At 46.4% G+C, this 22,887-nt stretch overlaps 2 protein-coding genes across 3 annotated transcripts in view; one reads left to right on the top strand and one right to left on the bottom strand.

Annotated features, from left to right (window-relative positions):
* tbc1d9b (TBC1 domain family member 9b) overlaps positions 1-17,296 on the bottom strand; it is a 31,063-nt gene extending 13,767 nt beyond the window's left edge. For both annotated transcript variants that reach the window (XM_086305258.1, XM_086305255.1), the window contains exons 1-9: positions 16,953-17,296; positions 14,487-14,597; positions 13,251-13,369; positions 12,944-13,175; positions 9,590-9,848; positions 9,289-9,496; positions 8,946-9,143; positions 8,726-8,872; positions 8,497-8,647 (exon numbers count right to left, since the gene is read on the bottom strand). In XM_086305258.1, coding sequence (XP_086161384.1) covers positions 8,497-8,647; positions 8,726-8,872; positions 8,946-9,143; positions 9,289-9,496; positions 9,590-9,848; positions 12,944-13,175; positions 13,251-13,369; positions 14,487-14,597; positions 16,953-17,070 — 1,543 coding nt within the window. In that variant the 5' untranslated portion in view covers positions 17,071-17,296. The remainder of the gene's footprint in view (positions 1-8,496; positions 8,648-8,725; positions 8,873-8,945; positions 9,144-9,288; positions 9,497-9,589; positions 9,849-12,943; positions 13,176-13,250; positions 13,370-14,486; positions 14,598-16,952) is intronic.
* On the top strand, positions 486-2,617 carry LOC147337490 (uncharacterized). Its single transcript, XM_086262691.1, has one exon. The coding sequence runs from the start codon at positions 959-961 to the stop codon at positions 2,615-2,617; it is 1,659 nt and encodes a 552-aa protein (XP_086118817.1). The 5' UTR covers positions 486-958.
* Positions 17,297-22,887: the final 5,591 nt, after the last annotated feature.

A 22,887-nucleotide genomic window follows, 5' to 3' on the forward strand; every position in this document is an offset into this window, starting at 1 on the left:
CATGAGCCACTAATAAGCGTGACAAATTAATGAGTATGTGTAAATTGAACTTGTTAAATAGTTTTGATAGGAGTAACTCAATGAGCACGCAATAAAGTGGACTTTTTAGGGGCAGTTTATCACTGACACCATAAAAAGCAACTTAATTAGTAGTTCAATAACAAATTGTAAAGATAACCGTTGTTATTTGAAGAGAGAGAGAAAATTCAGGTTACGTATAGTGAATAAATAAGGAAATGTTAATCTCTGCGTCATTCCACACTGAAATTTCAATTGTAGGGGATCATTTGGAGGTGAATTGTGTAGGACACGGGGAGACAGAAGAATCTCCCCATGAGTTTTCAGTGTGCATAGAAATTGAGGAGGCTGAACTGGAAGCCTGCCTGGGTCGTTGTTTTTGTTTATTTGAGGGTCTGCTGGAAGTTTGTGAAAACGACCACCTTGATATGTGGGAGCCTTCTCGGGCAGCGATTTTTTTTGTTAAACATGTGGCAGGCTGTGCAACATGGAGAAAGCTTTGACATAATGTCATAAAGGTGATTTCTTGGTTTTAGATTTATTAGTACGGGATGCTTGAGGGTGTGTTGCTGTAAAGTATATAAGGGACGCGCAGCGCCGTTAATGGGTTTAAAATAAATGAAAAAACACTAATCCGAGGAACTATTGGAGAGGTAAGTATACGGAGATGAGCGCGTTGCGCATAAGGGTTGCTGGTGTCATATAGTAACACTTTGAGGGCGAATAATTTTGATTGAGTGTCAACGCTTGAGAACGCGAGGGCAGCGTCTAAAGTGCTGGGTTAAACTTTGTGTATCACCGAGCAGGGGAAGAGGAGCCAGTGGTTGCGAGAACAGCGAGACGAAGATTGAAACCGAAAGTTAAGCGTGTCTGGGTGACCTAGACCAAGAAGGTGGAGTCGACCAACGCCATTGGAAGAGGTAAGTCTGTGTTTCAGAGAATGGCTGACAGCTCGGGTGCGACACCTAGTAGGAAAAGGGGATGCAAACCTCTGAAGGATCAGCTCGAACAGCGTAAGAAAGTTGTTCGCTTGGCTTCCCCTGGAGTATTAAAATCAGCAGAGAAAGAGTGCCAAGCGATGGAGGTTGAGGTAAGTAAACCTATTATATCCCAACAGAAAGGGCTGGGTGATAAAATACCTCTGAGCTTGGTGTTAAAAACTGAAGGAGAAGTGTATGGACAAATGCATGAGGCCCTACGTGCGTCCATAGAGGCATTAACGGCATTGGAGGTTATAAAGCAGAGAGTAATGCAGGGAGGGCCAGAAGAGGAGAATGAAGGCCGTGCGACGTCATCAGGAGAAGAAGACGATGAGGAGGACGAAGATGGAGGAGCTGAACCTCAACCAAGTACAAGCCTAATTTTGAGGAAAAGAAGTGTGAAGAGAGACCAAGCACAGAGACAGCCCATATTTAGGAGCTCAAAGGGAAAAGGAAAGTCGAGGAAGAGTAGAAAAGTGAGTTTTGAACAAGGAGCTCCTGACCCTGGTTTAAGTCTGCCTCTAATAGCAGGTCCAAAGAACGAACCAGTTTATCGCGCCTATAAGGTGAGAGATTTGGAAGCATTGGTTAAACAACTTCCACCAATAACCAAGGGAGAACATTGGGAAGGAGAAGAATTAGCGCTGGGCGACTTTCGCGCTTTGGCCGGACGTTGTATGCTGGGTGGTGGGTTAGCAGATGTAGAGCAGATAGCTCAAACAACCAGATATGCAAATGACCTGAAATATCATGAGGTGCAGAATGACTTAGCAGATGCAGTCCGGGAGAAGGACCCAACTCCTAACTCTGGAGCCATTCCAAAAATTATTTGGGATCCCAAAAACACACCCAGAGAGTGTTTAGCTAAAGCAAAGGAACAATGGTTGTTAGGAACAGGAATACATCCGGGGAAGGAGGGTGAAAGTAGAGCGTGGTTTCGTTCGGCAGTGCTGGCAGGGCTGCCCAACCAGGTTGCAGTTGACTTGGAAAAGAACCCAGATTTTGCCGTTGCAGACTCGGTGCAGTGGGAGAGACATGTGACCCACAGACTTCAGCAGGAACAGGATTTGACGAACAAACAAAAGAAAGAGTTAGATGAAGTACAGGCGCAGCTGCTTAGGCTGCAGCTGGGTGAGGCTCGCGAAAAATATAATGCGAAGAAAAAAGAACTGAAAGAACTAAATAAGACTATAATGGTGGCAAGGTCTCAGCCCGATCCTGTGCCTGACTGGCCAGATCAGGATCCGGGTCTCTACCCTGATGACCGTTGGCCCGCCAATGCACCAAGGCAGCGTCAACCCGTAGGGAATTGGGGGACCGGTGGACCGCAGAGAGGGCGTGGTGGATCCGTGAGGGGAGGACAAAGGGCTCGGAATCCGGGGAATCCTGGCAGTGTGTCTTGGACTGGCTGTTACAGCTGTGGAGCAGAAGGACACTGGTCCCGAGAATGCCCTGAATCGCAGCGAAATTATCAGAGGCGAGGCTATCAACCCCAGGCACGAGGAGGCCCAAGACAAAGAGTTGCTTACAGGGGAGCACATCAGGCTCCAAACCCGAATGCAGCACCAGCCCCTCAGTACCCAGTAGCCGACTGGGGCTGGGAGGGGGAGCAATACTGATGGAGCCCGGAGAAACTGAACAGCGTGGGGACGGTAGAACCTATGCTGTCAATGATGATGATCCAGCATTGACACAGCTGGGAAAACAGACTTTGAAGCACCAATATGTGGTGTCCTGACAGGTGCCTGGAAAATTTCATGGGCAGGGACCTGCTTGTGAAACTGGGATCACCTTCAAAGACTCAATATCTAGTCCAGAACTCTGAACAACCCACTGTCGAAATCTACTGGGGGAGGCTAGTGGAAGAAGGCATTTTGAGACATTATCAGCTGTGGAAACCCTGGGTAATGAGCCTGGCCGTCTATTCCCCCCGCGAGATCCTTTCCACGTTACACTCTTTTATGATAGGGAAGATAATGATATCTATCGGGAACAGTTCCAGTCTGATCTTGAGGGACAGACGTGGAATGTGCAAACACATAACATTTATGTTGGACCAGAAGGTGTGGCCGCGGCTGTGAAATTTACTGATGAACAACTGCCTTGGTACAATGTGGGAGAGGATTCAGCCCCTCACATTACATTGGCGGTCCACGAGGGTCATGGGCCAAGAGATCTGGGACCAATGGTCAAGCGGGCGCTGGACAACGCATGCTGGCAAAGCACCAAAATTCCAAATGTCTGGTATGCACCAAAATGTAAAATATATCGCATAACTTGTTTGTCCAACGATGCAGTGATCTTAGAACATAAAGAAATCTCCAGAATACATGGCAGGGAAAGAATGGATCATCCTGATGCAGTAGCTGAGCTCTCAAAATTGCCTGGTACTTTGTGGTCCGCAGGGCCCACAGATGTAGGTCTAGCTAACTGTTCGCCTGTCCTGTTCCAGCTGAAGTCTGACATACCATTTAACAGACCATAATAGAAGCACAAAACTGAAGACCAAAAGTGGTTCACATGTATTGACCTAGCGAATGCATTTTTTGTCTCCCACTGCACGAGTCACTCAGAGACATTTTCTCATTCACATACAGAGGCCGCAAATTTAGGTACACACGCCTACCACAAGGCTTTGCACTCTCACCAGGAATTTTTAATCAGGTGTTGAAAGAGACATTGTCCCCATGTCAACTGCCAGGGGGCTGTACATTAATAGAGTATGTTGATGATCTTCTTATTGCAGCCCCGTCAGCAGCGGCCTGTACGGCAGCATCGCTCGTGGTGTTGAACAGATTGGCGGAGTGTGGCTTCAAAGTGAGCAAAGAAAAACTGCAGTTGGTCCGGCCAGAGGTAACATTCCTGGGCCGGGTGATCGCACACAGATCAGTGGGGTTAATGAACACACACAGAGACCAAATTCTGACACATCCAAAACCAAGAACTGTGAAGGAGTTGCTTTCCTTTCTTGGCTTGACAGGTTACAGCAGGCAGTTCATTCCGAACTATGCGGGTAAAACGGCCCCTTTAAGGGACCTGATCAAGAAAGTTGGTGTTCGAAATCTGAAGGCTGAATTGCCTTGGACGCCGGACACAGAGACAGCGTTCATTTCACTAAAACAGGATTTGTCAAGAGCCACAGATCTGGCCACACCTAACTATGATGAGGCATTTTATCTTGATGTTTCAGAAACAAAGGGAGTTGTGAATGGTGTGTTGTTTCAGAAAAAAGGGGGAGGTAGGGATGTACTTATGTATGTTAGCATAAGATTAAATTCAACAGAAGCAAGGCATCCCACATGCACACAACACGCAGCAGGAGTAGCAAAGATAATTCAGAAAACAGCACATATAGTGAGGGAACACCCACTGAAAGTGCTTACTACACACAGTGTAGTGGCCTATGTGAACTCACAGGTATTCACAATGACTCCATTGACGCAACAAAGGTTGAGCAAAATTTTAGAGGCGCCAAATTTGATATTCACACATGAAGGAATAAATATGGCGGACCTAATGGGGTCAGGAGAACCACATGACTGTATTAAGAAAGCCCAGGTTGAAGGAAAAATCGAGGGACAACAGTCGGCCCAGAGAGCTGAAGTGATAGCCCTAACTCGAGCCCTGAGGTTGGCTAAAAACATGAGAGTGAACATCTACACTGACTCAGCATATGCGTTTGGAGCAGCTCATGTGGAACTGGCTCAGTGGAAGAGAGCCGGGTTCAGGACGGCCACTAATGCACCCATCTGTCACAAAAAGGCCCTGGAGGACCCAGACGAGGTAAGTATTATAAAATGCAAAGGCCACTCACAAGCAGACAGTATGGTGGCAAGAGGAAATCAGAAAGCTGACGAAGCCGCAAAGGAAGCAGCGGGCTACAAAGGACAGAGACAACTGGTGCAGGTAACCCCAGAAGAGGAGGTTAGCACTAACAGCATGGAAGAAGTTAGACAGGCTCAGGAGGAGACATCCCCAGAGGAAAAGGGGGTGTGGGAAAACAAAGGAGCCTGGCAAGATGGCGGTTTGTGGAGGGGGCCAGATGGGCGTCCCGCTTTAACGGCCAAAATGGCGGAACAAAAGGTGAATGAGGCTCACGGGCTTGGTCACGTGGGAGTGGAACAGATGGAGAGAAATTTGTGCCGATGGTGGCATCCTGATTTGAGAAGGATGATACTGGAAAAGGCCAGAACGTGCCTAATTTGTGGGGCACACAACCCAAAGCCAGCAGTAAAACCTGAAGCTGGTAAGTTTCTCATGCCAGAAAGGGAAGGAGAAGAGGTCGTGATTGATTATACCGACATGATTGATACAGGCCCAGGTGGGGTGAGGTATTTGCTGGTGTGTGGATGTTTTGACTGGATGGCCCGAAGCATGGGCGACTAAATGTGAAGACGCGAAAAGCGTGATTAAGTGCTTAATCAATCATTACATTCCAAGGCATGGGTTTCCCAAGAGAATTAGATCAGACAATGGTACTCACTTCAAGAATAAAGATTTGCAAGAGGTAGAGAGGATGTTGGGAGTGCAACATAAGTTCGGGACGGTCTTTCATCCTCAATCTCAAGGAAAGGTAGAGAGGATGAACCTAAATTTGAAAAGCAAGTTGGCTAAAATTTGTGCGCAGACAGGGCTAAATTGGGTCGCAGCCCTGCCCATTGCTTTGATGACCATAAGATGTTTATGGTGATGTTAACTTTGTATTTCAGGTGCAGTTATAACTATTTTATACATATTGCATTTTGTGCTTTTAAAGGAGTTGTGGCTCAAATTTGTCTCTGGAGGGTCATGAGCCTTTGGCTAGCGCTATGATTAGCCAATCTACTGTGAGGATAATATGAGTTCATGAAGGATTGCACACGCTTACAGACACAGAGTTAAGAAACACACATGACAGTATTGATTCCAGGCAAAAGGCCCTAAATTCATTTAGCTTTTAACTGAACTTAAAGAAGGACCAAAGAGGAAGGAAAGCATATATTTTGGTTAAGTCTGATACATTAGAATTAGAAGGTATTGTTACATTAAGGGAGCAAAATGAAATAAAAAGGTTATACCAAAACAGGTGATAACATAGGAAATGTGAGGTTTTAAAATGAAGTTAGTGTTAACACATAGGAGTTGTTTCAAGGCAGCATTTAGCTATGATGAAATGTATACAGGAGTAATTGCTTATATGCTTAAACTTAATTGATTAAAGTGGTTGTTTTCTTTTGGAGTAGATTAACTTGCAGCAGCGACAACTTGTGCACAGGATGTTGATGATCAGATAAGGGAAAGTAGAGCGAGCAACTGGACGTGAAAGCAGGGCTTAAAGAGTTTAAAGTGATGAGGAACGTTGAAGAATATACATAAATACAAGTCAATAAGTTAAGAGCATAATTAGGATCATGCTTTTGATTAAAGAGTCCCAGATAGGATAAGTTAGGGAGATGCAAGAAAAGGTGTTTTGTTTCCTTTGCAGAAGATCGATCTCGGCGACCACAGGAGGGGCGAGGATCCTGGAGATCTCGAGGTTCGAGACCACCAGAGAAGGGTCTGCGTGAGGACACAATGTATTGTGACCTCTGGTGTTCCAGAGGTCAAAAGGGGGAGTGTCGAGGAGGGAAATTATTTTACTGCTATAGTTAAATAATTGTCATCATTACCATTGCATTAATAATAAAATCTGGAGTTTATATTGCATTCAAAGGTTTAAACAGAGTCTCTTTCAGAAAGACTGAGTTGCAGGCTGACAGGAAGTTGTATGCAGAAAGAAGCAGGAAGTTATTTTGAGCCGCAGGCTAAGACGAGGCTTTAACAATGTAACAGATAGCTTTAAGAAGGCCTTAAGCAGTTATGACTATTTTATACACAATGCATATCTGTGCTTATTAAAGAGTTGGAGCTCGGTCAATTAATTGGGGGTCGGAAGCTTTGTTCGGCGCGATGTTCGGACAATCTATTGTGCAAGTGACTTGGAGCCAGAGAAGGAATTGCAATACATGCTTACAAAACACTTATATATCAGATCATTTTATATTAAGGTTTTAGTAGAGGTTCTTGATTAAAACATTTATTTAGTAGAAGACATACACATAGTCTCAGTGAGCTTCTGGTCTGGTAAAAGGTCAGAGGTGCAACAGGTGAATTGAGAAAGAGCATTTGAGGACGAGACACAGACAGTAGGTGAAGAGGTGACACAAAGAGCATGTGAGGTCAACACACACACACACACACACACTTTAAATTAGATTTATTTAGAGGAGAGGTTAGTTATGTTTGGCTGTAACTGCAAAATTGTCTTGGTAAAAGAGGAACCGTTTCTTGGTGTCTCGGCAAGAAAGAGGAACAAGACAAGAACTGAAAGGTAGACAGGAAGGGCTAGCCATGAAAATAGAAGATGATTTTCTAGGTGAAAAGTCAATGATGATGTTGATCTGATCTATGTATAAAATGTATTTGTGACGTATGAAGGGGCGTCAGTAAATAAACCCTGATGCTATAAAATATCTGTTCATGCTTTGATTAAGTCGAAGACTACTTCCTGTCTGCGTACAGAGTTGTCTTCCCACGCGTGTATTCATTAAAATCTTCGTTTGACTTCACCCGGCCGGATCGGTGTGGTTATTCTTCGATCACCTCTTGTACCCTTCCTCAATATTGAATCTTAACAAAAGCCTTCAGCTAATCCAAAATGCTGCAGCAAGAGTACTGACAGGGACTAGAAAGAGAGAGCATATTTCTCCTGTTTTGGCTTCCCTTCATTGGCTTCCTGTTAAATCCAGAATTGAATTCAAAATCCTGCTCCTCACATACAAGGTCTTAAATAATCAGGCCCCATCTTATCTTAATGACCTTGTAGTACCATATCACCCTATTAGAGCACTTCGCTCTCGCTCTGCAGGCTTACTTGTTGTTCCTAGAGTATTTAAAAGTAGAATGGGAGGGAGAGCCTTCAGTTTTCAGGCCCCTCTTCTGTGGAACCAGCTTCCAGTTTGGATTCAGGAGACAGACACTATCTCTACTTTCAAGATTAGGCTTAAAACTTTCCTTTTTGCTAAAGCATATAGTTAGGGCTGGACCAGGTGACCCTGAATCCTCCCTTAGTTATGCTGCAATAGACGTAGGCTGCCGGGGGATTCCCATGATGCACTGAGTTTTTCCTTTCCAGTCACCTTTCTCACTCACTGTGTATTAATAGACCTCTCTGCATTGAATCATATCTGTTATTAACCTCTGTCTCTCTTCCACAGCATGTCTTTATCCTGTCTTCCTTCTCTCACCCCAACCGGTCGCAGCAGATGGCCGCCCCTCCCTGAGCCTGGTTCTGCCGGAGGTTTCTTCCTGTTAAAAGGGAGTTTTTCCTTCCCACTGTTGCCAAAGTGCTTGCTCATAGGGGGTCATATGATTGTTGGGTTTTTCTCTGTATCTATGAAGCGCCTTGAGGCGACTTATGTTGTGATTTGGCGCTATATAAATAAAATTGAATTGAATTGAATGACGCTTAAACACGAACCAGAGAACAGCAGCCACAGCTCCCCTCTCAGGCGCTCTGGGATCCCATTGAGGACCAGTTCTCTGGTTCTGGAAGTCCGGTACATGCAGACGCCTCGACCAAACTCTAAGAAATGGATGTTCCATGACTCCTCCTTCATCTTCTCCCTCATCTGCAGGAGGGAGGAAATGAGATCAGTACCAGGACTGCCTGATCAGTACTGCTGAGTACTGAGCGGATCTGTACTCACGACTTTGGGTCCCAGGTCCTCTGGGTCGTCTCGGTGGTAGAGCTGCAGGAGACCCTGGATGGCTGTGGGTAGGCCAGGGTGATAATGGCGTGCCTTCTGAACGGACTCAGAACCTGGAGAAGAAGATGGGGGTACGGAGGAGGACGCCTGAGGACAAGAACAAAACCATGAGGACTCTGTGAAAGCAGCTGAACCATGGTACGAGCTGTGATGGACATACCGAGTGACTAATCTGAGACAGCGGGTTGGTGTCACCCCACGAGCTGTCCGGGGTTCGCTGCAGGAAGTCAGAAATACGTTGGACCAGGAAGTCCCTGTCTTTGAGGTTGGCAAACAGGAAGTTCATCTTGTTCTTGGTGCTGATGGAGACAGGGCAGGGAAGGACACTGCTGCTGTCCGCCTTCTCCACAATGGAGACCTGCAGAGGACGATGGGTAAAGTGACCACAGTATGAAAGTATTTGTGTTCATCTGCAACACTCTGTAATATCTGATGTTGTAGCCATCATGTGACCTCTGACCACAGCTCATCTACTTCCTGCAGCACCAGCTGACCCAGCTCACCTCTCGGAGGGGTATGATGAGCTGACACAGGTCTTCCTCTTTGCTGCTGAAGCAGATGTAGTTGTTGGAGATGAAGAGCTGTCCGACAACATGCATCTTTGCGAACGGCGTCCACAGGGTGCAGTCCGTGTGTCCGTCAAGCCGCTCCTCCTGCGTCAGCCGAAACATCGCCCGGTATCGCTCGTTCTTCGCTCGGGCGTCCAGATCCCTGCAGACAAGAGAGAGATGTTGATGGTAACCAAGAGTGCGCTGAAAACAGACTTAAGGAAAAGAAACCCGTCTGGTGCAAACAGAGGGACACCTCTTCAGCGCAGAGACGTTCTTCAACGTTTTGCTGGGTTTGGGCAGCGACAGGTCGGCAGCAAATGCCTCGTTGTCGAGCAGCTGGCGCATGGCAATGTTAGCGAGTTGCTCCATCAACTTGAAGGTGTCGTTGATGTTGAGAAACATTGAGAAGAAATGTTCGGTGTCGCGAGTGCTCACGCGGACACTCTCTGGAAACAGCAGGGTGGCGTTCTTCTCCAGCCGCGTCACCTCGGTCCATGGCACCACCAGAGTCACTGAGGTCAGAGGTCACAGGATGACATCAACAAAGAACTTCTGAATGCTTCTAAACCCCACCTCTCACACATAAAGACAGCTGGGAGAAGCTCCAACACGCAGAGCTGGTTAAGACAATGCACGGGTTTCTACAGTAGAGACCAAAAGTAGAGAAAAACCTAGGTTTTCTGACATTTTCAACATACTACTAGTTCTGATTCAAGGTTCTCCTAAATCTGAAAACAAAAGACCCTGAAGGACAATGAGTTTTTGTTACCTGGTCAAGAATAGAATAGAATAGAATAATCCTTTAATTGTCCCACAAGGGGAAATTTGGATGTAACAGCAGCCAGAAAGACAGGTATACAAACAAACAGAAACATATTTACATATTTACATCAAGGACAATGGTTACCAAAAACAGAGTACTGTACCGTTATTAAATTAAATTAAATTAAATACAGATAAGAGGCAAACCAGGTTTAGTGTGAATCGCTTGATAAAATAGTGCAGTTACAGCACTGATGTAAACATCTATGTTTGTTGGGAGCAGTTCTGATTGTACAGTCTGACAGCTGCAGGGAGGAAGGATCTGCAGCTTCATGCATCGAGGACGCAGCAGTCTGTCACTGAAGGAGCTCTGCAGTTCAGCAACATTTACATGCATGGGGTGGGAGGCTGTCCATCAGAGATGTTATTTTGGCCAGAGTCCTTCTGTCTCCCACCACCTGCACTGGGTCCAGGGTGCATCCCAGAACAGAGCTGGCCTTCCTGATGAGTTTATCCAACCTCTTCCTCTCAGCCGCTGATAAACTGCTGCTCCAACATACAACACTGTAAAAAAATGACAGATGCCACCACAGAGTGATAGAAGGTATTTAAAAGCACTCCCTGGACTCCAAGGTGAGTTACCTGTAATCTGTAAAAGTTTGTTCACTTTTGTTTGTTCACATGAAGAGATCAACCTGAATCTGGTTGTTCAAAGAGGATGATTTCTGGGATATCAAAGAAAGCCCCAAAACACAACAGTGACATGAGACAAATATAATGTTCGCAGTTGTGGTGGGTTTCCATCCCCCTGATAAGGTCTCCTGTGGCAAATTGGTCAAAGGAGAAATCAAAAGTTCCCCTGCTAGGGACAGGGTTGGGAGTTTTCACAAGAAGGGGGACATCAGGTTCAGGGGCCTCACACTCCTCAGCCTCCACTGGACGTTTTGTGCCAGGATGCTTGAGAGGACAGCCCGACCATCAAATGTAGTACCTGTCCAGGTTGTGGAACACTGGACCAGCTCTTTATCCTCTGGAGGATATTTTAGGGTGCCTGGGAGTTTGGCGATCTAGTCCATGTGTTTTGTGCACTTGGAGAAGGCATTCGACTGCGTTTTCTAAATTCTTTCACACACATTACACGAAAAATGAACGCGAGGGCCCTCGGGGCGCCTGCTGCTGCTGCACTGAAGTCGGGGGAGGGGGGTGCTTTCGAATAGTGCACATTTCATTCATTATGTTGTCAATCCAAGTCCATTAAGCATAAATTACTTTTCCTGGGTTGTGTGCAATCCCAGAAAGAAAGACCCTATCCAAGGTGTAGGTCTATTAGTTTATGTTGTGGGGTTTGTGTTAATACTGGAGTGCAAAATTACTGATGGAAGGTGGACAAGAGAAGGTCAGACACAGGTAAGCAGATGTGTCTTTGGATAATGGCAGGTATTATGTATCCTGAAACAACATTCATAAGTAGGGCCAGCAAAGACCATCTGAATCGAGGAGGGGGCCTAAGGGTACATCTGTCACCATGTTACAATGCTATGATTGCAGCCATTCCCCAACTCTCTGTGAGTGGGACTCATGGCATAGAGAAAGTGTTCGCCCAGGGCACCAAACAGGCCAGGACCACCCCTGCCTGGGAACATCTCGGTGTCCCCCTGGATAAGAGAGAGGAAGTGGCCAGGGAGAGGCAGGACTGGAAAACTTTTCTTAGGCTGCTGCCGCCGTGACTCAAACGCACACAAGCATAAAAAAAGATAGGAAATGAACGGATGCGTGTATGTTCTGCACTGACCCGTTCTACGATCAAGAGAACGACCAGAAAGGCTGGGGAACATATGATGTGAGGAGAACCTTCAGTGAGGGCGGAATGTTTGAGTTGGTCCAGATAGATCATAAAAACGACTGCACCCACAGGAAGTGCTGAGGTTTGTGTCTTATAATAATAATAATAATAATAATAATGGATTGGATTTATATAGCGCTTTTCAAGGCACCCAAAGCGCTTTACAATGCCACTATTCATTCACTCTCACATTCACACACTGGTGGAGGCAAGCTACGGTTGTAGCCACAGCTGCCCTGGGGCAGACTGACAGAAGCGAGGCTGCCATATCACGCCATCGGCCCCTCTGGCCAACACCAGTAGGCAAGTAGGGTAAAGTGTCTTGCCCAAGGACACAACGACCAGGACAGAGAGCCCAGGGATCGAACCGGCAACCTTCCGGTTACAGATGCGATTCCCAATCCCCTGATCCACGGTCGCCCGTGGCTTCAGGTCTTACTCTGAAGCAGGGTCCGTTCCTTCACACAGTTATTTTACAACATAATCCTCACAGCTGACCCAGAGTCCTGATCCAAACCCAAGAGAACCTGGAAGACCTCTGGGGACAAAGCTACAGCTGATAAAATCAAAGAAACCAGGTCCAGATATCAAAGTGTGGGCGAGATGGAGGCAAGAATGAGCTCAAACCAACCTCACACAAAGAAAGAATGTGCAAGAACCTTGATTCTGAGTAAGACCTGAAGCCACACAAGACACAAACCTTAGCACTTCCTGTGGATGCAGTCGTTTTTATGATCTATCTGAACCAACTCAAACGTTCTGCCCTGGTTGTTTTATATCAAATCTTGGTAAAACACGCCCACAGAATCGATTCCTTCACGTCATGATCATCAACAAGAGAAGAAAAAGGAGTACTTTATCCTCTAACTTTGGTCTCTGCTGTTCAGTCAGGTGTATATGATCCAGCTGTTTTATGTCTGAGCTCTCTCCTTGAGCTTTAAGCAACAAAGCATTCAGTGTAAAAACAAGACTAAATGCTGGCCTGTGATTGGCTGCTCGTACCTTCCTTTCCAAGCAGGAAGGAGTAGAAGCACAGGTGGTTGACGGACAGGTAGAGCCAGCCCTGTCGTGGCACTCGGCCCTTCCAGTAGCTGCAGGAGTAATAATTCACCAGCTTCTCCTCCTCAGGCATGCCAAACAGCTTCCTCATCTTCAACTCTGCCTCCCGAAACTTCCCGCTGTCCTCCTCGTGCTCCTCTCCGGGCTTTAACCGGTTCTCCTCCGCGATGATGCCCTGCAGGAAGTGACATCACTCAGCAGCAGCACACAGCAAAAAACAGACAGTCTGAACAAATAGGAGGTGACATACAGAGATCTTTCCTTTGACGAAGGTGGTGATGTCTTCGTCGTTGTCAAAGATGGAGATGGTCTGGAGGAGATTGGCTTCCAGCCAATCCCAGTGCTCAGTGATCTCTTTCCTAGATGAACCTGCAAGACACAGCTGAGGGTTTAACCAGGTGGCTCCTCTCACACGACACAATTAGATGTTACACACCTGACACAATCAGCCAATCAGTGCCTGTGATGTCATTACGCAAAAACAAAGAACGCAAACTACAAATGAAAGCCGACGACCTTTTCTTCAGTGAAATTCATATTAGCTTCTTAGATTAGCGCCGTCCACCAGGAACGCTGCAGGTGAGCTAACCAGGTAACTACAAATCTGTGAAATGATTTAGATCTTAGCCCGAGCTGGTAAAGTGGAGCTGGACCACAGAGTCACGGTTATGTTAACCTAAATTAACCAACATGCTTACAGCCACTATGATATCATCAAGTTAAGGATAATCTGGGCAATCTTTGGACAGGAGACATCCTCAGCCCATGGTGTCGACCTCAGTGACGATGAACTTGTGAGTTTCTGTTAGAGGTCACATCCTCCCCCTCACCAGTCAGAGGTCTTTCGAGCGACGGCAGCAGATATTTTGTGCAGACTGAGGACAAAATGTTCTCCATCTGTTTGAGGTCACAGTCCACTGTGACCTCCAGGTCATTATAAGAGGTTCATGCATCAGAACTCTTTGGAGGCTCTCAGAGGCAGTGATCACTGAGCTCGGCGTTCATGTGACAGTGTGACGGCAGCACTGACACCACAAACAAACATGCTTTTGAAGCCAACATGGGAACAGACCAGCCAACAGGAGCTTTGGGGAAAATACACCTGTTAATCGTCGAGCTATTGTGGAGTTCTTACCTCACAATATGAAGCTTTTTCCAGGCAGCTGTTACTGAGATTTCACACTTCTTAAATAAAACTGGACTGAAAAAGCTCTGCAGCAGGTGAGCTGGCTCAGAAAGTCTCCTCACCTCTGGGATGGTGACTGTCACACCAAAATGACGAGCAACTTCTTATGTTAGAGATCTTTAACAGCAGCGGTCGAAGGCCGCAAGTTAAACTGCTGGAAGCATCAACCCGAGCGCATTGCATCGGAGCGCCGCTCTGCTTTATGACTCCCGCCTTTGTGTTTCTACACGTTTACCTGTAAACATGACCAGAAATGACATTTTCTGCATTCACGGTCGTAGCTCGACGAGGTCCACTCACCACAAGCTATGTTCCAGTAGATCTGAGAGTCCGCAGTCTGCAGCAGGATCCTGTATGGTGCTACCCGGGCACTGGAGTCCAGAACCACATCCAGAGTCCCAACCAGGAGACCTGCACAGAGACAGACAGGTGAAGCAACTTGGGCAGTTATCTGGATCTGATCAGTGTTTGGATTGAAGGTGTTCTGGACTTGGACCATATCAGAGAGCATTTCTTGTTCCAGACCTTCATGGTTCTGATTTTGGGAGACAGTTATTTGTTCTGTTCTGACTGAACAGCTGTTGAAGGCAGAGCTCGGACACGTCAGAGCCGAGTCGGTCCGAGTTTCAGAGACAGTCACAGAGCTGAAAGACATCTCTAGTCTAACATCATGGTTCCCTCTGCGATTTAACTACAAGTGCAAGTCACACCTGATTGATCCTCTGTCAAACTGTTATGGTGCTACAATCGCTGGCCCTGATTGCTCTGGTTCCCCAGGTGGACTCGCACCTGAAAACCTATTAAATAATTCATTTAATGACTTAAACCAACTCCCAGCAGCATCCAGGTCATTACTCTGACACATCGTTTCAGCATTTCAGTGGTGACCTCATGTACACGTCCACCAGCTGAACGTAATTTTGAAAAACTCTCAAAATTTTTAATTAGTTATACCGTGCATATGAATTCATCGTTCTATGAGAGCATTGTCTCCCATTGAGCCAGCTACACATACAGTGCAGGGCGACACACCTGTTCTCCCTGATCACCTGCCCCAGGTCGTCTTGGGCGTTACTGCAGCCTTGTCAAACCAGCGCCCCCGACCACAGATTCTTTTCATTTACAAATTAAACCAATTGCAACATTAAGATCATCATGGAGGATCCTCTCCACACTGAGCACACACACACCTCAGCTCAGGGTGGGTCTCTGCTGCTGTGTGGTCTTCACCTCTGATTGTTCCTCCATGTTCTGGCTCCATGTGAAGCTTTGCTGCACCTCCCTGTGGCAGCATCAGTGAGACCTCCTCCTCGTCGTCCTGCAGGCTGAACCACAGCTGCTCAGCCCTTTTAAACTCTAACCTTTCTGTTCCTGAAGCTGACGGATTCTTCTCTTTACCCTTCACTTGGACAGTGGGCCTTCTTCCTCACGTTGCTGCGATGATGAAACGACCCGCCACCCCAGCCCTGTATATGTTCTTGTTTCGCTGCATCTCTGCTCATCTTCCCATTTCATCTCCATGCTTTCAGCCACTTATGAACAATTCATGAGACACCTGTGATATGCTGAACAGGCCTCCCACCTGTCCACCCCCACTCCTTTAAAAACACTATGACCTTTCAACCCAACAAACTCGATTACCGGGACAGTAAACACTCCTGTCAGCTGACCCCTGAGGACCTTTCTTGCATCCTGCGGTCAGACCATGAATCATACTTCCTGTCAGCTGGTTTTCGAACTGCAAGTCACTTTCTGCACAGCATGAATGAACACAATCTGCAGGAGCTCCACCTCAGACACATCCACACAGTTAAATCTAACAGACAGCAGCATGTGGGCTGAGTGTGCAGGTCACTCAGCAGCCATGTTGGTACGGCAGACGGGCAGTTATTTTACAGCACTGTGTGAGCTAACGGTGATCTCCGGGTTAGGGTTAGCTGCACAGCATCACGTTCAATCACGTGGAAATTTGCTGATGTGTGCTAAAGTTCAAACCGCATTTTTACCCTGTAGACACGGGCGATCGTGGCTCAAGAGTTGGGAGTTCGCCTTGTAATCGGAAGGTTGCCGGTTCGAGCCCCGGCTTGGACAGTCTCGGTCGTTGTGTCCTTGGGCAAGACACTTCACCCGTTGCCTGCTGGTGGTGGTCAGAGGGCCCGGTGGCGCCAGTGTCCGGCAGCCTCGCCTCTGTCAGTGCGCCCCAGGGTGGCTGTGGCTACAATGTAGCTTGCCATCACCAGTGTGTGAATGGGTGGATGACTGGTTGTGTAAAGCGCTTTGGGGTCCTTAGGGACTAAAAAAGCGCTATACAAATACAGGCCATTTACAAACTTTGCCTCCATCTTTGCTCGTGCAGATCACCTACTCACAAAACTACGGAAGCGTAGAGCTGCCACCCAGGCAAAAGAAAAATACAAGTGTATCACGTTATAACGTGAAAGGTTTATTGTTCTAACAAGATACTTTTCACGTTTGAACAACATAATATCACGTTATTACAATATACATAATTATCACGTTCGTACAATATAAATATTATATTGTACAAACATGATAGTATGTTGTACAAACAGGAAAAGTATCTTGTTAGAACAATAAACCTTTCACGTTATAACGTGATACACTTGTATTTTTCTTTTGCCTGGGTGGCAGCTCTACGCTTCCGTACAAAACAGCAAACACCCCCGGATCTTCAAGTTTCAGCTTATCGATCACTAATCGATTATTCCATCTGCCGCAGAACTAATGTTTGAAATACCAGCTCACCGGAGAGCCCCCCTCCGCGGCCGTGCCCCCTCCTCCTCTGCAGGACGAAGAACGGGTTCGCCCGCTCGGACACCCACAGAGCCCCGGCCAGCAGCACCTCCTCCGGGTGGATCCACATTTCTGCCCGCTGCCGAAGGCCCTCCTCCGGGGACTCAGGGGAACACAGGCCGGGGAGTCAGCGGGACAGAGGCCGGAGTGTCGGCGTGCGAGGGCTGTCTCTCCCCCGGGGAAACGGCAGGAAAAAGGTGCTGAAGCTTCCGCGAGAGTCACGCAAACATCGAGCTGATGTTGTTGTTTTCACTCAGTCTGATGACTGCACTTTACTACCGGGTGTTAGGCCACTCCCCCTGCGCCCGCTGCGTCATGACGTTTACATGTCTGCAGTTTATAAAACGTTAAAGCGAAAAACAACAGGGGGCGCTGTTTTGTCAGCGTTAGGGGCTGTGAGTGTATTTTACAAAAACACCGCTTAAAGTTTACATTTCAGCAGAAGAAAATGTAATTTAGAAAAAGCCGAACAAAGCCACGTTCTAGCTTTCCCCACAGTCATGTGATAGGTTACATGATCCCACACGTGAACTTAGGAGCTCCAGTATTTAGGGACCGTGTCAGAGGCGTTGTGTCAGATAAATACATGCACCTCTGCCTAAAGATCAGATCAGTTCCCAGCATGTTAACAGCGGCGGGCCTACCCAGACTGCGTTCACATAATTGCAGGTGACTTTACTAAGGCCGACGTAAAGCCTGTGCTCCCAAAGTTCTATTAGCATGTCGAATGTCCCACCAGAGGAGAGAACACTCTAGACCATGTTTACTCCAACATCAAGCATGCATAGAGCCATACCCCTCCCCCCACCTCGGTCAGTCCAACTACCTCTCCCTCCAGTGTGTGAATGTGTGTGTGAATGGGTGGATGATTGTGTATAGTGTAAAGCGCTTTGGGGTCCTTAGGACCAAGTAAAGCGCTATACAAATACAGACCATTTACCATTTACCATTCCTGCTCTCCCAGCCTTACACCCCCCTCAGACGCAGTGTCAGGCCCACCACAAAGACCATTACAACCTGGAAATGCTCTCTTCAAATCACAGGACCGCTTCACACAGACAGACTGGGGCATATTTGAACACCAGGATCTAGAAAGTTTCACTTCTCCATTTGTACAATCCCAATAGAGCACTAAGGTCGTCCAATCAGATGCTCCTAGTACATCCAAGGTCTTGACTGAAGTTGAGAGGTGACCGGGCCTTTGCAACTGTGGCACCTAGACTCCGGAATAACCTCCCTGTTCATATTCGTACCGCTGAGTCTATCCAGTCTTTTAAATCCCATTATAAAACCTCTTTTTACTTTGGCTTTTGATTCTAACTAGTTGGCTGTTATCTGGCTTGTTGTGTTGTCACCTATTGTTTCTTGCTATGTTTTCTTATTGTTTTGTTTTAATTGTCTTATGCTTTTACTGACTGGGAAGTACTATGGTCAACTTTGTTGTTTTTAATATGTGCTATATAAATAAATTTAGATTTGATTTGATCCCATCCTGTCTAAAATCAGCCACAATCATCCCAGTGCCAAAAAAGTCTCCAGCCTGAACGATTAGCGCTCTGTGGCCCTCATGCAGCTAAATACTTTTACAATTTATTTTTCCAAACCACGGAGCCGCAGTATAAAGACTAAAGAGCCGCAAGTGGCTCCGGAGCCGAAAGTTGCCGACCCCTGGACTAGTCCTTCAGCACATCAAGGATTTCCTCCCCCCAGAATTCGACCCCACCAGTTTGCATACCATAGGGTGACCATATTTTGATTTCCAAAGAAGAGGACACCTGGCCCAGTACTGAAGAACTTCAATAATGTTTACTTAAAGAAATTTTTAACATATTTAAATGAGGCCTTCTCTGTGCAGTTAATGAATGGTGATATAAAAAATGTCATATAGGCTTTTACAAGTCAACAAGGGCAAAAAAAACCCCCAACTTAAAAACCTCTGGAATTAAATAAGGGTACCGAAACAAGGCCTCATCTGTATGAGAAAAATTACCAGTACTGGGACGATACGAGGGAAATTTCTTTTGCAGTTTGTCTGAAAAGCTGCAGTTGCACTTTGGCATCTTTTAAACATCACCAGGGGCTTTGCTGCACGCTGTCTGTCCCGTCTGCGAGTGCAGAAAGTGACTTGGAAAGCAGCAGCTTGGAGATGACATCATACATATGTAGGCCTATAGGAAAACCCGGACATTTTCATCAGTCTCGAAAATCCCCCCGAAAGCCCCGGACAGAACATGAAAAGTGGACATGTCCAGGAAAAAGAGGACGGTTGGTCACTCTAGCATACCGCGCAAACAGATCCACAGAAGACGCCATCGCCACAGCCCTCCACTCTGTGCTGAGTCACCTAGAGAGGTGGCAGAGCTACGTCCAAATGCTTTTTGTGGACTACAGCTCAGCCTTCAATACAATCATCCTGGACATCCTCATCACCAAACTGGTCACTCTTGGCCTCCTTCCTCTCACATGTGCCTGGATAAAGGACTTTCTCACAAACCGGCTCCAGACTGTAAGCCTCGGCCCTTATTTCTCCTCCACTCGCACACTGAGCACCGGCTCCCCACAGGGCTGTGTGGTGAGCCTCCTCCTGTATTCTCTCTACACCCATGACTGCAGTTCGACCCACAACAACATTCTCATCATCAAGTTTGCTGATGACACCACAGTAGTCAGACTCATCTTAAAGGGAGACGAGGCAGCCTACAGAGAGGAAGTCCTGAAGTTGGCATCCTGGTGTTCGGAGAACAACCTGACACTGAACACTAACAAAACCATTGTCGACTTCAGGAGGTACAGCACTGACTTAGCCCCCCTTTACATCAACGGGGAGTGTGTGGAGAGGGTCCACGCCTTCCGGTTCCTTGGTGTCCTCATCTCTGCTGACATCTCCTGGACAGACAACATTTCAGCGGTCGTCAAGAAGGCCCAACAGCAGCTGCACTTCCTGATGGTCCTCAGGAAGTACAAGCTGAATTCCAACCTGCTGCTGACCTTCTACCCCTCGTTCATTGAGAGCCTGCTAACCTACTGTAGCACAGTATGGTACAGCAGCTGCACTAAGGAGGACAGAGCGAGGCTTCAGAGTGTAGTTAAGACAGCACAAAAGATCATTTCCCTCATCACCTGTTTACTTATTGTGAACGGTGATATAAAAAAGTGCATGATATTTTAGGTGACTGAAACTATCAGGCTTATAGTTCATAGATAAATCTTTCATGGTTGATTGTTCATATGCTTCTACATCCACATTGAAGCCTTTTGATTCTGTGTATCACAGTGCATTATGATTCCTGACAGCTGACTCTATTTCCAGGCTCAGCTGCACAGGCTGCCTGCTTTGACTGTTTTTAAAGCAGAATACTTACAATCAGGTTACAGGACACTTTAACATTAACTTGTTTTTCACACTGAACTGGGAAAAGCTTTCCTGCCTATAACTTGAAGGAGCTACAAAACAACATTAAGCTGTTTTCCATGTTTCACTGGAACATGTTAAAGGGTTATATTTGTCTGCAACTACTCTTGCATGTCTTTCTTTGAGTCTGCAGAGGGTGCTAGTGATGTGGAAGACATCATGCCTCGTCCCTATTCCAAAGATGCCACGTCCCAGTGGCTCCCAGGATTACAGGCCCGTGGCACTGACCTGCGAGCACTGTGAGGGTCATGTTTTTTGACTTTTCTAGTGCTTTCAACACCATCAGGCCGACCCTCCTGGGTGATAAGTTAACAGCGATGCAGGTGGATGCTTCTCTGGTGTCCTGGATTGTTGATTACCTAACAGGAAGACCACAATATGTACGTCTCCCACAGTGTGTGTCTGACAAGGTAATCAGCAGCATAGGGGCACCACAGGGGACTGTCCTCTCCCTTCGTCTTCACCCTATACACCACAGACTTCAGCCACTGCACAGAGACCTCCATCTTCAGAAGTTTTCTGATGACTCTGCGGTGGTTGGATGCATCAGCAGGGATGATGAGAAAGAGTACCGGGCTGTGGTCGACTCCTTTGTCACGTGAGCAGAATCATCTGCAGCTCAATCCAGGGGGTCAGTGTTGACATTGTGGAGGACTATAAATACCTTGGAGTACACATTGACAATAAACTGGACTGGGCTACAAACACCATAGCACTTTACAGGAAGGGCCAGAGTTGTCTCTATTTTTTGAGGCGACTGAGGTCCTTCAACATCTGCCAGAAAATGCTCAGGATTTTCTACGAGTCTGTTGTGGCCAGTGCGATCCTCTATGCTGTTGCATGCTGGGGGACCAGGCTGAGGGTCGCAGATGCCAACAGACTCGATAAACTAATCCGTAAGGCCAGCAATGTTGTGGGGATGGAGCTGGACTCCCTCAAGGTGGTGTCGGAGAGGCGGATGTTGTCCAAGATAAAGACAATGTTGGATAACACCTCCCACCCACTCCATGACATGCTGGTCAGTCACAGGAGCACGTTCAGTGAGAGACTGAGATTACCCATAATGCACCACTGAACGACACAGGAAATCATTCCTGCCTTTGGCTCCCTGTACAACTCCTCCACCTAACACACTGTTTAGTGCAACAGCTACACCCTTCTTGCACTTGTTCTTTTTCAGCTATTTATTAATAAGTGACTTTTATGTACATATACCTGTATATATGGTGCTATTCTTAGTTAGTGTATTGTCTGTCTTTGTTAATGTTTGTTTATAATGGAGCACTGTAACAAAAAATTATTTCCCCGAAGGATCAATAAAGTATTGATTCTGATTAACATGCGATCACGTCCTTTCATTATGTAGCTGTCTGCGTACATTTTCGTATGTTTTTAGAACTCACCTGTTTAAATTGTAATAAGGCAATATTAGGGGCGTGGCCTTGTTGAGTGACAGGTGGATGGTTAAACTCTGCTAATTTTAGGCCCCAAACCGGACATCTGGACCGTGTTTGTGCTGTTGGAGCATTTTTAACCCTCCGGCTATCCTTTAATGACATTATCTGACCAGTAGCACGGCTCTTTTTATATACACCCCATCTCTGATGCAGATTACTCTTTTTAGCAGGTTCTTCAGGTTGGCTCAGTTGGCCACAAAGAAACAGAAACTTTGCATGTTGAAGACACTTTGATGACATTTAATGCTGAGGCAGTACAGACACAGTGAACTAAAAGCGCCACGTCCTTCTTCATCACCACCACCATGAAACAAAGAGACAAAGACAGAGAGACAGTTAGCAGCTGAGCGTCCTGCAGGACTTCAGGTCACTTCAGAGATAATACTGATCGATCAGTCAGGTTACAGATTGTATTATGCTGTTTATATACTGATTATTATTATTGTTAGAATAACAGAATGAGTAATTCAGAAGCTGTTTAATACACATTAACGGAGCAGTCCCTCACTTCAGGACCCCCAGTCTTTACTGTACAGACATGTTAGCAATGATCAGCATTTGTTAGTATTAGTTAGCAGCTCAGCAGCCTGCTTACTGTTGATCAGGATGACTGATGTACCCGTATTAATAGTGACTAAACAGTATGTGCATCACATTATAGTTGAAAAATAATGAAAACCTCCAACTTCTTAGAAGTGTTCGGTGTCCACGTTAGATTTAGTGTGTCACGGTCTACAGCAGGCTAACAGTTTCCCCTCGGCTTCAGCCTCTGTGCTAAACTATGCTAACATCATAGGTTGGATTGAATTAAATTCCTCATCTTTACCCATCTCTGAGACGGGAACGTGAGGTTTCTGAAAATGCTGCGTTGTTCTTTAAATCTGAGGACAGAAGACCCAGAACGGTTTCCTGAGGAACGCCACACCCACTGGGAGGTTTCCTGAAGTGGTGGATCAGTCCTTTAATATAACATCGCTTGATCTACAGACAAACTGGATCATTATTAAATTTTTCTTTA

This window comes from Aulonocara sp. 'chitande type north' Nkhata Bay, linkage group LG2 (assembly GCF_057382095.1).
Source record: "Aulonocara sp. 'chitande type north' Nkhata Bay isolate Kocher_YH1m ecotype deep benthic linkage group LG2, A_spYH_male_GT1.1, whole genome shotgun sequence".
NCBI lineage: Eukaryota > Metazoa > Chordata > Actinopteri > Cichliformes > Cichlidae > Aulonocara > Aulonocara sp. 'chitande type north' Nkhata Bay.